The sequence below is a fragment of the Corvus cornix genome, chromosome 11 (assembly GCF_000738735.6).
Source record: "Corvus cornix cornix isolate S_Up_H32 chromosome 11, ASM73873v5, whole genome shotgun sequence".
NCBI lineage: Eukaryota > Metazoa > Chordata > Aves > Passeriformes > Corvidae > Corvus > Corvus cornix.
Window position 1 is genome coordinate 7152637 of NC_046341.1, and position 15908 is coordinate 7168544.

At 42.3% G+C, this 15908-nt stretch overlaps 1 protein-coding gene across 5 annotated transcripts in view; it reads left to right on the top strand.

Moving 5' to 3' along the window:
* Nucleotides 1-15908, top strand: part of CTCF (CCCTC-binding factor) — a 35401-nt gene that overhangs the window by 4869 nt on the left and 14624 nt on the right. For 2 of the 5 annotated variants that reach the window (XM_039558293.1, XM_010403405.3), the window contains exons 2-5: nt 1106-1255; nt 3004-3056; nt 3148-3260; nt 6874-6968. The exons of 1 other annotated variant lie outside the window; for it this stretch is intronic. In XM_039558293.1, coding sequence (XP_039414227.1) covers nt 6915-6968 — 54 coding nt within the window. In that variant the 5' untranslated portion in view covers nt 1106-1255; nt 3004-3056; nt 3148-3260; nt 6874-6914. Of the gene's footprint in view, nt 1-1105; nt 1256-3003; nt 3057-3147; nt 3261-6873; nt 6994-15908 lie in introns of those variants that run through there. 2 more of the 5 variants (XM_039558294.1, XM_010403409.3) reach the window with 2 other exon arrangements.

The following is a 15908-nucleotide window of genomic DNA, read 5'->3' on the forward strand; positions in this document are numbered from 1 at the left end:
CTTTAAAAACTTGTTCATGATAAACTTGTGGTTCATGGAAAATCAGTGAGCACTAGGGCAGCCATTGTGATTGTCAGGTGAAGTAGATCCAGTCCAGTGTGTGTGCTAACGCTGCTGCATGTAAAGCTGTGCACCTGGGAACAAGGTATTCCAGCTGAATTTAAATCAAGACACATGTTATCCTAGAAAGCAGTGACTGAACTACGTTTTGGAGTCACAGTGAATAAACAGCATAAACACGAGTTTCCAAGGTGATGGTGTGACAAAGAACCTAATGTAGTTCTTAAATGCATTAGTGGAATAAGCAGGGGTACGTTCTTGCCTGTGTGGGATGGGATGAAGTCATTCCCAAAACCCTACATATGGTTTTGGCCTCAGCATTCAAAACCATCAAAAAAATTACTGTGTTAAAGGGGATTCATCTCCAATTTGATGGAAAACTAAGCTGTATTGCTGTGCAGTAAAATATTAAGCATGTGCTATGCAGCTTCTCATCAAAACTGAGGTGACTTGATAAGAGTCCTCAGATACATAATACTGGATATTAGTGAGCTTGTTCTAATCTTGCTGACAAACACAATACGAATTTATGGCCCAAGAAGTTAAAATTAAAAGGGTTAAGTTTTTCACAGGGAGGGTGATTAACTATTGATTGATATGAAGAGCAGTTGTGTATTTCTTAATGTCTTAACATCTTTGAATCAAGATTGTGGAAAAAAAATCTGAAAATTGCTTCAGCCAGCTGCAAGGTGCTGACTTTTTTTGTTTCATTTATATTTAGAGAACTGTCATTCATGAGAGGTCAGGCTCAGTGATAAACTAGGGGTGCTAAAGAAAAAGAATGGATAGTACCTCCTCTTCTCTTGAACCACCTTCCCTCTTTTTGAACAGAGAGAGATTTAGGACTTTTCCTTATCAATCAAGGATATGATCAAACCAGTAAAATCTTCTGAACGGGGGAAAGTAAGCAGGTATTGATACATGTTGGAGATGTGTCAAATAGTGTCCTGTATACTTGGTCTAGGCTTGTGACTAATACATCCTGATCTGTGGCTGTGGTACTGGGGAGCTGTTGGAAAAATAAATGTTACTTCTCTGCTGCCAGGACAAGCTGCTGGCTCATGTCCAGCTCGCTGCCTACCAAGCAGCCCAAGGACCTTGGCACGAGCACTGCTGCCCAGACAATCCCTGTATCAGCAAAGGAGTTCTTCCTTCCTGGTTCTAAGCATGGAAAATGCTCAGAGGGTGAAGCAAGGTGATTTTTTTTTTTGAATCCACTGAAGAAAACATAGCTCCATAAAATTTTGTGTTACATAAAATTATTTATTGACTCATATTTTACATATTACATTTGTATGTATTGTGTGGAATTACATTATCTGCAGTGATCCTAGTTTTAAACTGGATGCTGACTAAAATACTGACTTAATCAGGAATTAAACTATGAAGCATAAAGCTGTGGAAGAAGGAGTAAACAACACAATAATTTTAAGCTATGATAATGCCTCGTGTGGAGACCTGACACAAGTGTTTAACACTTTCTTAGCTCTCCAGGATGTAACAGTGAATAGCTTGATGATGGCCCAAGCATCTCTAGTGGAGATTGCTGGAAGCTAAGGTGTTTTTCATGTGTTACTTATGTTAAGAAGGTGGGAATATGTAATCTTCAGAACTCAGAGCTAGAGAGCAAACTTGCATTTAATCCACGTGCTCCTCTGAGTGGTAATTTCAACAGAAGCACATGATGCTTGAGTTTGGCAATTCTGGTTTCTCTTGTTTGTAAGAGGGTGAATGGTGTCACTCTGCTGCTGCCCCTTGAATTCTTCACAGAACTCACTCTGTGCTCAGTCTGGCTGCTGTGCTTCCTCATGCTCACACAAGACCAACTTCTTGGGTAGATGCAGTGAGTTTTGTGGTGAGCCTGTAGCTTGTAGGAGCAAAAAATTAGGCAAATACACCACGGTTGATGGAAAACTTGGTAAGAGACTGTGGAGATACTGTAGGTTCAGAAAGGGATCAGCCGGTCCAGAGGCAAAAATCCCTGAACCCATGACTGGGTGTTGGGATAAGGGTGGTAAACCACAGACATGACTGACTGCTCTCCCTACACGGTGTTTCCTGCTACAGTTTTTGGAGGCAGACTGCTGGACTAATTGGACAGGGATCTGTCCTTGTAGAGCTTTTTTTTAATGCTCCTATTGGATAAAGGAAAATTTTTCTTTTTTTTCCCAACCTACCGATAAGAGCTATACTAGGAAATTTACAACTCTTGCTATTTTGGGAGTAACACCAAAGCATTTAGGGAGGTAAAAGTCAAGGCTTCCCTAGAAAATTAAGTTGGCTTGCATCAGGATTGTTGTGACCCCATCTCCTTCCACATGTGTGTTGGCAGTTGCGTCCCCAGGTGCTAAACTGGTCAGCAGAATCTGCTTCATGAGGGCAATAGCATGTAAGACGATGTGGAAAAAATGAGGCCTTAAGTTTGATTTGAGCCTTTATGGAACCATCCCCAAAATATTTTGGGGTAAGTAGAGGCTTTAAGAGCACAAGTAGTAATAGCAGCATTTGGCTATTTGTAAACGTTTTTTACTCTTTTGAAATGGAGCTGTAAACTTCCTTGTATGTTTAAAATTGTTGTCCAGGCAGTTGAATTCTCCTGTTGTTTAATGTTGAAAGAGACATGGTTTTTCTGGACTGGCTTCTGGAAGAGCCTTTCACTGCAGTAGAACCAGTAGTGATTTTTGGCCAATTATTTCAGCTTCTTGTATAGTTTTTCTGTCTCCTTGTATTTGATTTGCAGAGTTCTTCCCTTGAAACCATTTCTAACATCCAGAGATTTAAAATGAAAGCAGGAAATGCTACTGAATTAAAAATACCCCCTGGTTCTGGTTGTATAATTCTATGACATAAGTTAACAGTATTACATTTTAACCAGTGGCTTTCTCCTATGTGTAAACTGTTTGCAGTGGAGGTGCAATCTGAACTTCAGTTTTGTTTTTCCAGTATGTACTGCAAGAAAACCCCTTAGAGGCACTTCAGGAGTTTCCACATTACAGGTTGGAAAAAAAAGAATTTTTGAAGGCTAGTAGTTTCAGTCAAAGCTTATCAGATTATTAAAACCTTTCTTCTTTTCTTTTCTTTTTGGAGGATGGAAGAAGTTAGTGTTATCCAGCATTCCTGCTGAGTATATAACTTACTGCCACTTCTGATCTTTGAAGAGAGATTTATCGCTTCCTGTGGCAATACTGAATACTCAAAAGGTACTCATTGATTACTTGATCCTTGCCTACCTTCCATATTTATTAATACTCTTCTCTCCTTCCTGCCGAAGAGTGACTGCTGTTGACTCCTGCCTACTCTGAGCTGCCTGGAGCATTATATGATCCCAGACTACTTTATGCTTTGCTCCTGTAGTGTGTGTGGAAATCGTTTTGTCCTGTTGAAGCAGCTGCATCCTCTCCTTGTTCTACCAACATTTTGATCTACATGAAGAATTTGTCAGCATCCATCACAATATGATGGAGCCGACTATCAAATATTTAGATGTCTCACTTGCCTGACATGACATCTGTAATGTTTTTGGAGATATCTGCTTTGAGTTACTTGTGCAAACAAATCCTTAGTGATGTTTTCTCCATCTCCATCAGACTCAAAGGAGGGAGATAGCATTGAATGTTTGTCCTGCTGTGTTATCAGTCTGGCTCTTCCTGGTTAGAAGTGCTTGATCCAGTGCAGTTGTTGGTCAGTACGTTGTGCTGCCTCTTGAAACAGGCTGTCCTGTGCTGGCAGCCAGGGGAGACTTTTCATCTGCCTTTTGGCACCTTTCCTATTGCCTATTGGAGAGATACAATTTCTTGTTAACATTGTGGAGAAAAGAGTACACAGTAGCCCTTACTACTTCAAAGATGGATTTTTCCTTTTTTGTTAGTTTCGATTCACTTACTGGTCCTGGGTTTTCTCCTGCAAATTAAAGAGAAGTAGTGAGGTCTCTTGTCAGTACTGCTTCCCCCTTTTCTTACTGAAGTTCCTACAGGAGCCTTGTCTGATGTGGATCTTCATACTTCATAGCACACGTGATTCTCTGTCTCCTAAACAGTGAAACACAGTATCTGTGCTCTTAATGCTGTTCTCTTCAATACTGGGTGGATTTGGATGTCCACCACTCTGAAAGTCCAGGTCCCAATAGATTGCCTAAAGTTACTGTACATCTGTACATTTGCTAAAGAACTGATGAGTATTTGAGAGCTTGCAGAAGTGTTCCAGGGCTTCTAGAACTTGTATGGAAGTGAGTGCTGAGACCAATAGGAGCATCATAGTTATAACTGCATAGATGGAAAAAAGTCTCAATGTTTTGTGTGTGAAGTTTAAAGTATATCCTTCATTTCACGTAGTGCCAGAGAATTGTAAAATGATTTGGGTTGGAAGGGACTTCTTGTGGTACCCTGGTTCAACCACTGGCTCAGTGCAGGGCCAGCATTGATGCTAGATGAGGTAATTTAGGGTTGTATTTAGCAAATATTTTTGTTTCCACAGTATCTCTGAGCAACCTACTCCAATGTTTGACCACTTGTTGTTGCACTTGTTGTTTCACTCTCTGCTTCCAAGAGTGTGGTTCCATCTTCTCTTTGCTTCCCTTTGAAGGTAGCAGTAGGATCTCCCCTGGGTCTTTTCACAGCTAACTCTGTTGTTCTGCTGTGTAGATCTTGTATTCCAGCCACCTTCTTGCTCTGGAAGCCTTCTGATGTGTTTTTTCCCACGTGTTCTAAGCTCAACAATGGACATGTGGAGCACTTTAAATTTTCAGTTTATGCCTGTTTCCCTTCAAACTTGTCAAACCTTGCCCATATGTCAAAGATTTGATGGAATGTAAATTCATGCAAGGTATTTTATGCCATGCACCAGGTATTCAACAGACGTTTGCTATCACCTTTGCAGTAAAGGAGTAGAAGTGACTTGCTTTCCCTTTGGGACATTCCCTTGGAGTGGGCCAGAGCAAGAATGCCTTGCATTTTTGGAGCATGCATGTTTTCAGCACTGGGCAGCTTTGCTCCCTGGGTTGTACTTTAGTAGGTTGATACTTCTTGAGTGGTGTCCAAGCAGCTTCAAAACATGTCTTTAAAACCTCCAGTAACTTAATGTCCTCAATCAGAGCCAATACCTTGTAAAGAGAGAGGGGCACTGGCTGTGCCTTGCATTAACTCACCATCAGTGCTAATCTGCAGAGGTCCCTGTGTTCTCTGTTTGTGTTGTCTGTAGTGTAGAAAAGAGCTGCAATTACTGGTTTATTTTCTCTTTCACCCTCCTAAGAGTTTGGGTACAATCTTCATTCAAAACACCTTTCTTTACTGTTTGGTCATTTGCCAAGCAGAAGATTAGGTTTGAAAAATGGAAGAAAACTATTTCTTGATTCAAAATTTCAGGAAACCCAAAGTGGATAAAAAGATGCTTCCATTCAATTCAGTGTGCTCTATTGTCCTATTGTGTGTAACAAAACTTCTGAGGTGATAATATTCCCCATGGGAAGTATTCATTTTGTATCAAGTGTCTTCTGAAGGGTGAAGTCCTTCACTCCTGAGGCTTTTCTATGTTAATAAAGAAGTTTGTAAACTTCGGGAAATCTTCTCCAGGGTTGCACAGCACAGAAACTGGCAAGGATGCAGCTTGCATCAGCAGTCTTAAGATGCCCTTAGCAGTGGAGCACTCCCCATGTATCCTCTGAGCATCCCCTTTCCTGGTTAGGGCTTGTATGTAGCATTTGTGATTTTTGCAGAGTGAGTGTTAAGGCTTGTATGTAGCATTTGTGATTTTTGCAGAGTGAGTGTTAAATAAAAAGAGATAATTTCCAAATATTTTTTAAAAGCTCAGTATCACTGAGCACCCACAGCTCCAACAAACTTCTTATCAGTAGTGCTCTTTGAAGCTGATAAACAATTAAAAATAGACTTGCCAAGTGAAAAATGCAGCCAGGACCTAGACTTGAGTGTCTTGTACTAAATAAATGGCAGAAGAACCTGGAGGGAAAGCACTTAAATTCAAAGGGTATGAAATCCAACTGGTGTGAAAGCCAACACTGCTTGGCCCTCATCACTGAGTGCAGCAAGAATATGTGCCTCTCTTGAGAATTACTCCTCTGGACTTCCTTACCGTTCTCAGGGTTTTTAGCATGTGTGCCACTCTGAGGACTGACAAGGATTACAGAAAGAAATTATCTGCTGTCTTGTAAATATTGTATTTCTGTAAATGTGAGTATTTTAAGCCCTTAATTGATAAGGGTAACAAAGCTTGCTTCAGTGAGCAGAGGCTGCTTTTCCTCAGGGTGGCAAGGTTAGAACTGTGTCAGAGCTGATTTTGTTATTTGATATAATCAGTATATTCACTGCTGCACTGACAGTGTGTAAGGAGTGATATTTGCTCTCATTTACACCTCTTTAGCAATAAAAACTCCTTCAGTGTGTGATTTGCTATTCCACAGCACAGGAGAAAAAGGCCATCTGAAGTAGGCAGAGCTGGCTCTAAAATGTCATATTGCACTTGTAATCTGGCGTGAGGCATCCGGAGCTTTAGGTTGTCAGAGCTGTAAATGCTAAAGAGTTTGAGAACAGGTAGGTAGAGAAGCTTGTAAAATGAGTTCAGTCATCCTGGTGAAAGTATTAAAGCTGATTAAAATATTCCTTTGGTTTTGCTTATGGCTTTTCTGGTAAGTGAAGGGGTCCTCAAGCAGTTATCAATGGTGCTGCTGTTAGGGGTGTGGGACTACGCATTTTGTTGAACAAGCATTAAACATTGAACACTGCTTTTATTTCCCACCCCACCCCCACCCCACCTTACCTTTCTCTTTTACATAGTTTCACTAGTTCATCTGTTCTGTTCCAGAGTGAGTTCTGACCTCAGGAGCTGCATGAAGAATAGCCAGCATGAAGAGAACAAATCAGTCCAGGCAGAAGTGCAGAAGCGTCAAGAACATAAATGTAAATTGAGGGGGTTTAAAGTGTGGTATGTGTTCCATGCTGAGGCAGTAGTTTCCTGAACGTAAAGCTTAACATTGTGCTGGTAGAAACCCTCTTGCCATGCTTCTCTTTTGGCTGGCCTTAGTGTTTGGACACACCAGAGACCTAGTCTGGATGGAAATAAGTATCTTTTTGGCTGGGTGAGTTCTGGCCTGGATTAGTTTCCTGACCAGTAGCTGTAGTCTTGAAAGTGCTTATGCTAACATGAGGAGTAGTTGGGCTGATGGAGGGAGCAGTTTAAAGGCAGGGATGATTTCTTTGCAGAGTTGGTATTTTTGGAAATGAGGCCTTACTCCTTCCTGGTAGAAAGGGGTTTTTTCTTCCAAAGTCGAGTGCCTTTGTGGAATTTTGGGGGGTTTTTTGCTTCATCTGCTTTGAAGGTTGATTGTAGCACTTTTAGGGGTTGGTGTATGAGAATACTTGGAATATGAGTCCAAATGAATTAGGGGTATGTGTAAAACAATGAAACTTCTTAAAATTTCAGCATGAGGGTCACTTTAAAGTACTCACCTGGGTTTGATTCTGTTTATGTCTGCTCCAGCACTTACTAATTCAGACTAACTTTTCTGTGATTCAAAAGCAAGGATGTCTTAATTTAGGCTCTGGGAGTTTGTCTTGTCCACCACCCTTCTGCCATAGGTGCTTTCAAAACTCTCCTGGAATTTCCTGTCCCTGCTGTAACAACAGTAAACTGCACCTCTGTGTTTGACAGCCTGACATTAAGTTAACTAGCACTGGCTTTAGTTTTCCTTCTGTGCATCAGGGTGTGATTTGTGAGGTGACTAATAGTTAGTGCATGGGTAGCTATTGTCTGTGGGGTAGGACCCGAGTTACCATTCCAGGGATAAGCACTTCCTGCTCCTCCAATTTGAAGCCTGAATTCCCTTGTCCTGGTAGAGTATCACTACTTAATGAGTACTCTTGCAAAGATAAAAGAAATAGCTGTTCCCCAAAAGTCTATTCTTGGATACTTGTTAATCTAGATGAAGCCTTAGAGGAAAACAAAACCCAAATACGTATTATGAAGTCTCTAGAATGCCATGAAACTTGTTGCACAGGTCTTTTTTCAGTTGTGGGAGTGGCTGGTGTTGCCATTTTGATATCATGCAACACTACATCAGATGGGCAAAGAATCCTGTTGTGCTCAGACTTATTTTGAAGAAACATCATCTTTTGCTGTTAGCAGTTTGCCAGTAGCCTAAATGAAAGCCTAAATTAATGTGTGATGGGAGAAATGACCACAAATACTTGTTGATAAAACTTAAGAATCTTTTCCAGTATCTACCCATGGTATAACACTTCACTTTTTGGGGCAACGGATTTTACAGGCTGTTTAACCTGAAATAATTTTTGATTCTTAGTTTAATACTTTTGGGTATTCTGGTGGTCTTTCACGAGCTCCTTCATCACTTCTACATTATGAAGACCTGTAAAAGGGAGGGACTGATTAGTTTTATGATCTAACATCAGCTGAAAAGAAATTCCTCAGTGACTGCTTCTCTTAAAGTGTAAATCTTTCTGTATTCTATACCTGATTAGATTGCATGTTTGTCCTTCTGAAAAGGACTGTCAGGTTAGCAAAACATGATGACTTCCTTACTAAATTAAAAAGGGAGACTTCCTTTAAAAAATAGTTGATGAGAATATATTTCATTCATATTTCCCAGATTTCAGTAGAGACTTCTCTGAATGAATAAAGACCTAGTGTCATCTAGTGAGAGGCACTAGCAGTTATTGAGCTATTGGAAGAAATAGTGAAAAATTAAAATTTGAAAGAATGTTAGATAGAAGGAGAAATTAAGGGAGAATGAACAGATTTCAAGAATATTAACTAATTTTGTCCCTATTACCTTCGCAGTAGACCTTTAGTTCTCCAGATCTAAAGGAAAAGCAAGGAAAAAACTATTCTTCCAGAAATAAGGCTGAAATGCTTTCACCAATCTGCTTTCTTCATCAAGGCTTTCCTTGTCAGGTTACAGGATATCCCTAGTGACTTGAATATGTGGGATTTGTTGTCAGTAGCTGCAGTGATTTTTTTTTTTTTATCTTTTGTTCCACAATGCAGGTTTCAAGCAGTTGACATTATTGTATCTGCTTTTCTCTCCATTGTAGACTGCAGCTTATTACAGCAGAATTAGCAGTATTAGTTCTGGAAGAGCCATGATCTGGGGCTTTCTGCCACTGTCAGGTGCAAGGATTAAGAGGGAGCTTGTTCAGCAAAAAGCCGAGGAAAGATGTGGAATTGAGTTTCCTCTGCTTGGCTGGGGGCCCCGGTTATATACTTTGTTTCCATGTCTCACATGAACTCCCTGAGTTCTTGATCGAAAGTGAAAGGTCGGCTTTATTCTGAGTAATTGCAGATCACAGGTGTGTGCTCCTTGCTGACTGAAAAATAGGAGTCAGTGCTGAATGAAGCTTCTCATTGCTTTGCATCATTTCATGAGACATGATGAAATTGGAAAGAACTCTGCTAGGATCCCTAGGCAGGAGCAACAACCAGGAAGATTGCTCCTGTAGGTTACAGGAGGAGCAGGGGAAAAAGAAAAGGGGAGGTAGAGAAATGTCACAAGATGCATTTTAATTCTAACACTGCACCAAGCTGGGTGGGGAATGTTCTGTAGCCAGGGACAGGCTTGGCTGTGTCCTTGGGAGTTTGTAGGGGTCGAAGGTAAAGATCACCTTTGATAACATGTGGGCCAAAGTATGCTGCCTTCACATGAGTGTAAGTAAAAGGTAACTTGGGTTCACAGGCAACAACTCATTGAATAAAATAGGGAGGGGAGTATGATCACAGATGAATACTATGGAATTCAAACAGTTGGCTTGCCCACAAACTCGTTGTAACCCAGATGGTTGCAGTATGCTTGAGAGAAAGTAATTTCACTGTAGCGTGTCCTGCATGGGATGGTGCAGAGTGGAGTGACATGGCTCAGTGTAGCCATCTAGCTCACGGAATACTGATGCTGTGGTTTGCTGTCAGCTTTAAGTTGGTACTGCAGCTTAAGGTGGCCCTGCTGCTCCCTTTCCTCTATCCGAGCATTTGTGTGAGGAATTGGGTCAGGAACTGAAAGTGTTCTAACAGAATTGTTTTTCTCTGCATTAGTTTTCAGCTGGAATTAGTTCTCGATCAAGGTCATTATGGTGAATTATTCTGTCAGTGTGTAGGAAGGAAGAAGCTGAGAGCAGCTCTTTGGACAATGAGTGCTGTGTTTACCTGTCTTACAGGGACCATGAAAGTATTACACAAGTTAAAATCTGGTCTCCTGTCTTGTTTGTGAGGAAAAACTGGGTTCCTCTAGATGTCAGTTTAGATCCACTTAAAAGCTTTGAATCACTCCCTGGAAGAATGTGTTCTTGTCCTATTTAGACCAACCTCCCAGCACAGACACCTTGGTTAGGTAATCACCACCAACACTCTCTGTCTTCTCTGATCCCTTCACAGGGTCAGTGCTCAAGGGAACCATCCTTCTACAACTCTCCATTTTCCAGTTGCAGCTGTCATTCCCATAGTTGATTTATGTATTTCTTGGGGCTTAATCTTGACAGGCCCCTTTTCATGCAGAGAAAAAGCATAAACATTTATTAACCTGTGATGAAGTTTGCTTTTCTCTTCTAGGTTTCTTGCTTTTCTTTATGCCCTCCAAGATGCTGAAATACTTCAGAATAATTAATACTAGGTTAATGAGACTGCCCTTTTTTTCATTTAAAGCTGCAATAGATGTCTGTCCATTTTACTCTTCTTGTTTGTTTTCGGTACCAGTGTTGTAAGTGGCAAGGAGGAAATGAGAAAACAGCTGGAGATGGGCGTTGGAGTCATAACCAGTGGATATGGAATTGATGGCAGTAGCCAAATGAAAGCCTTGAGTTTTTACTGTGAGAAAATTACTTAGTAAAAGAAACTTAGCTCAGTGTTTTAGTTTCTCCTAAACTGGTAGTAGATCTTTCATGTTTTGCATATGAAAGGCACAGCTGGCCTGTTTGGATGGATGTCTGTCTGTCTGCTTTAGAATAAGTTACATGTTAATCTCTTATCATGGTAGTTCTGCTAGAGGAAGTGGAAGGGCTGCCTACCTGTTAAACTGCCTTATTTTTGGCTGTGCTTAGCTGGGCGATTTTTCAGAGAAAAGATACAGCTGTTTCATGGCAGGAAGAGAATGGCCAAGCACTCCTGCAGTTACTCTGCATCTGCTCATGCCCTTAAATACTTACACAGACATGCATGGACTGCAGGTAGGGGAGAAAAAAGTGTTGTCTATAAATCCTGTTGGGTATATTTTATTTTTTTTTAATCTTCCTCTTGCTTTAAGTTGCATATACCATGCATAACTGCATACTCTTAGTTGAAGTCTTTGTTTATTCCTCTATTCAGCTTTCAAAGGTTCACAGGAAATGCAGAAGAAACATAAGTCTCCAATGTTTTAACATAAGGCTTTATTTCCACTCCCATGTAATTTTTAATAAATGGCTAATCTATAAGTGTCAAAGCCATGTCAGTTTTTGAGTGGGATCTGTATGTGGATTGACTTGAATTCAAGGCCTGCATATGTTCCAAGGTGATAGGGTTGTTTGCACTAATGTAGCTGCTGATACTTTTCATTATTTTATGAATGTCAAAAATTTACTGACAGCATTTGGCTTCATTGTTTCTATTGAAGTTTGGTTTTTTTCCTCAAGTTAAGTGCATATTACAGCACTAAATGTACTACTTTTCAATGGTGTTAGTGTCCCAACAGTTTTTATTGAGACTGTGCCTTGTTTGGCAAAAATAAATATTTTTGTATTATTTGGTACATGAAACTTGATGCAGTTCAGGGTTCATTACTTTTAAAATGGCTGAGAGGCAGACAAATGCCTCTTTGATAGTAGCTTTATTGTAAATAACACCACTAAAAAAACAGGCACTGGCACTAAGCATCCCTGTCTCTGGGTTTGTACTTTCTGCATTGACAACTACAGCAAGTTGTTTTTAATGCTTCTGCAATTCCCTTCAAGTACCTAAAGGGGCTTCAAGAGAGCTGGAGAGGGACTTTGGACAAGGGCATGGAGTGGCAGGACAAGGGGGAATGGCTTCCCACTACCACAGTGCAGCATTAGATTGGACACTGGGAAGAAAGTGAGTATATCTGGGCTGAGACTCTCCTGTGCTGCAATCAGTAGGACAATTGGCACTAAATGACTTTCTCTCAAGCAACCTTTTGATTCCTCTCATTGGAATGAGGTATCAGTTGTATGAAATCCACAGCACTTCTTATTTCTGTTTGTTCCAGCTTTTTAGATGGGCTGTCCATCAGTTGTCTGAGCAAGCTTAGGTCTGTTGTTTGGACGTCACAGCTCCTTACCTGGCTAATTGGATTGTGCCAGTGCACTGAGCTGTTCCATGACACAGTGTCTCTTGGTAGAGCCTGTTGAGTGAGCCTGTGTGGAAGGGTATTAGTGGGAATTGTGTTTTCAGATCTTCTTTGGTCTTTTTTTGTCATTCTCCTTATTGTGGTAGCTCTTCTCTTTTGCTTTTTTTTTTTTCCCCCCCAGTGTTTATTTACTGCATCTTTTAACCTGCTGCTTTGTTTTCCTTTTTAGATTCAGTCATTGAGCTGTTGGTGTATGGTAGCAGTAACTGGTAGGAAGAGAGCTGGAGACAAAAGCCAGAAATAAAAGGTTGAGAGAAACTCTGCAGTTTTTATTCCTAGTGTTCTGCTATAATGGTCTTAGTTGTAGCAAATGGCACATGTCTTCCAATAAATACAAAACTTTCACTTTGTGAAAAAGGAGAATTAGGATAAAGGAAAAAAAATAAGTAAAAATAGCAAATTGTTCAAGACAGAGTGATTGAGAAGTGACATGGACAGACAGTGCAAAGCTCTCTGCAGCAGAGATGGAGTCTTTCCAGAGAGCTTATTTAATAGAAAGCACCCATACGTTTTCTTCTCAAATTTAGGGTCCATCCTGTGTCCCTGCCCTGCCGTTGGAGAAGTTTGAAATTTGTAAATCCACGCTTTTCAGAAGAAATCTTATCAGTTTCCCAATATTTTTGAGCTGTCCAAGATATCAAGTGAGATGACTCCTGTATATTTCTGTAATTTTTATATGTTGTTAATATAACATTTAGAATATTGTAACATTTCCCCTGTGGCAAGAGTTTGGTTTAAAAACAGACATTTTCAGATCCTTTTACTTTGACTGAAAGGAACAGACTACAGTGGATACCTTGCAATAGGCAGGAGTAAATGCTGATCCCTGAGTGTTGGAGGCCAGGGAGTCTGGGTCAGGATGCAGTGGCGGGCAGGGACAGAGAGTTGACATGGAGCTGGCAGGGGTCAGGATACAGTGGCGGGCAGGGACACTGTAAGTGGCGGGCAGGGATGGAGGTGACACGGAGGTGACAGGGTCGGGGTGCAGTGGCGGGCAGGGATGGAGGTGACAGGGTCGGTGTGCAGTGGCGGGCAGGGATGGAGGTGACACGGAGGTGACAGGGTCGGTGTGCAGTGGCGGGCAGGGATGGAGGTGACACGGAGGTGACAGGGTCGGTGTGCAGTGGTGGGCAGGGATGGAGGTGACACGGAGGTGACAGGGTCGGTGTGCAGTGGTGGGCAGGGATGGAGGTGACAGGGTCGGTGTGCAGTGGCGGGCAGGGATGGAGGTGACACGGAGGTGACAGGGTCGGTGTGCAGTGGCGGGCAGGGATGGAGGTGACACGGAGGTGACAGGGTCGGTGTGCAGTGGCGGGCAGGGATGGAGGTGACATGGAGGTGACAGGGTCGGTGTGCAGTGGTGGGCAGGGATGGAGGTGACATGGAGGTGGCAGGGTCGGTGTGCAGTGGCGGGCAGGGATGGAGGTGACACGGAGGTGACAGGGTCGGTGTGCAGTGGTGGGCAGGGATGGAGGTGACATGGAGGTGACAGGGTCGGGGTGCAGTGGTGGGCAGGGATGGAGGTGACATGGAGGTGACAGGGTCGGTGTGCAGTGGTGGGCAGGGATGGAGGTGACACGGAGGTGACAGGGTCGGGGTGCAGTGGTGGGCAGGGATGGAGGTGACATGGAGGTGACAGGGTCGGTGTGCAGTGGTGGGCAGGGATGGAGGTGACACGGAGGTGGCAGGGTCGGTGTGCAGTGGTGGGCAGGGATGGAGGTGACACGGAGGTGGCAGGGTCGGTGTGCAGTGGTGGGCAGGGATGGAGGTGGCAGCCCCAGCCCCGGTGTAGTGCGGCTTCTCGCCGCTCGGGGGCAGCCGTGCCCCGCCGTGCAACCCCCGATAGCCGCGCGACGGGAAACGGGGTGAGAGGTGACAGAGGGACAGGGAGCGATAGCGGGTTCTGAGTTTCTTTGCCGGACGGCTGTAAGAATCCCTCTATTCCTTTCACACACATACACCCCTCACTGTGAGTGTCTTTGACCTGAGTCTTCCTGCAGGCATTTCCTTGGTCTCCCTGTACACCTGCATTCCTAGGCTGGCAAACTTCCTGACAATGTGAGCCTTATGCCAGAGTCTTCATGTATGCCAGTGACCTGTTCCTTGGTGGACATAGGATTTTCTGCTTTACAAGTCAGAAGTGGTGCCTTCCTGCTGTTCCACTGTAGGATCATAGAGGACACTTGCAAATTATTTGCCTGTTGGATTGCTTTCAGGTGACTTAGCCGCCCTGTTACCAACTGATACTGACAGTGAATGTGAAGGTCTTTATGAGGGCCCCACCTCTGCTCAGAGCTGCCTGTGCTTGTATCAAGGTTGCAGACCTCTGCTTGGTACCAAAGTTGCATTAGCTTTGCAGATGGACTTTTGCCATTTTTTTTCCTCCATCTTACGTATTTTATTGTTACCACATTTTTATGTGTTGTTTAGCTGTGTTCTTCCTTTTTTTGTTCAGATCCTTTTGGTCACCTGAAAAGTCTTCTCTTCTCCCTGCAAATACTTAAGATAATTGTAAAACACATTTGCAGTTGCTGTAGGCCAAAGACCAGCTCTGTTCTGATTGCCTGCTGTCTGGTGTTAAGTACTTACATCATCTCGTGTACTTCAGCTGTTTGTCCATATGGATTTGCTCCGACTTGAAAAGCTGATGGGTGGTAAAGGAAAGGAGAGGCGGGATCCCTGCAGGGAGCGCACATGAAGCCATATGTCGGTATTTCTGGGTATCTGGTGCCCTCTGGAGACTGTGGCTGCCCACGACATCACAGGTGTCAAGACAGCAAGTTAATTTATGTCCCTAGTCTGGGCAGGCTGAAGAACAAGATGAGCTTTATTGTTCTTCCAGCTGAAGTGAAGGATGGTAGAAAAGACAGTAGAGTAAAAGCAAGAATCCTCTAAAAATAATAGCAATTACATGTCTTATAATTTGTAAAGGTGATGGAGACTTGATAGCTGTGCTTCATGTTTATGTCTATATGCACTATATAGTGCAAAATCAAAATTGAGTATGCAAGATTAAATATAGATATTTGAAAATAGTATGGGGATTTTAAAGTGTTGAGTTAGCAAGGGAGATTAAATATTTATATTAATTCACTTAGCTGGTCTGAGAGGCCAGTCAGTCTAATGGGAAAATACAGAAGTCTCTTAGCAAATCTGGAAATGGAATCAGGAATTTTTCACCGGCTTAGTAAGGAAGCTGGCTTTTCTGTTACTTTCTTCAGCAGTAAAATTGACCTTGGTACCTTTTTAATGCTTATTGGGGAGTATAAGAAATGGTATCCTGATGCAGGGAAAGTTTTTGGCATGGTTAGGGAACTTCCTTTTATTTTACGAAGTAAACCACCTGGAACAGAGATGGACTTACAAAATGCTCCTTTACTATAATCTTACTCCTTTCATTTGTGAAAAAGACAGCTGCAAAATGATAATTTCTTTTAGCTCTTACTACTCTTGAAATAACCTTCCTGCATAATGAGAATACAGGAGTTTCATA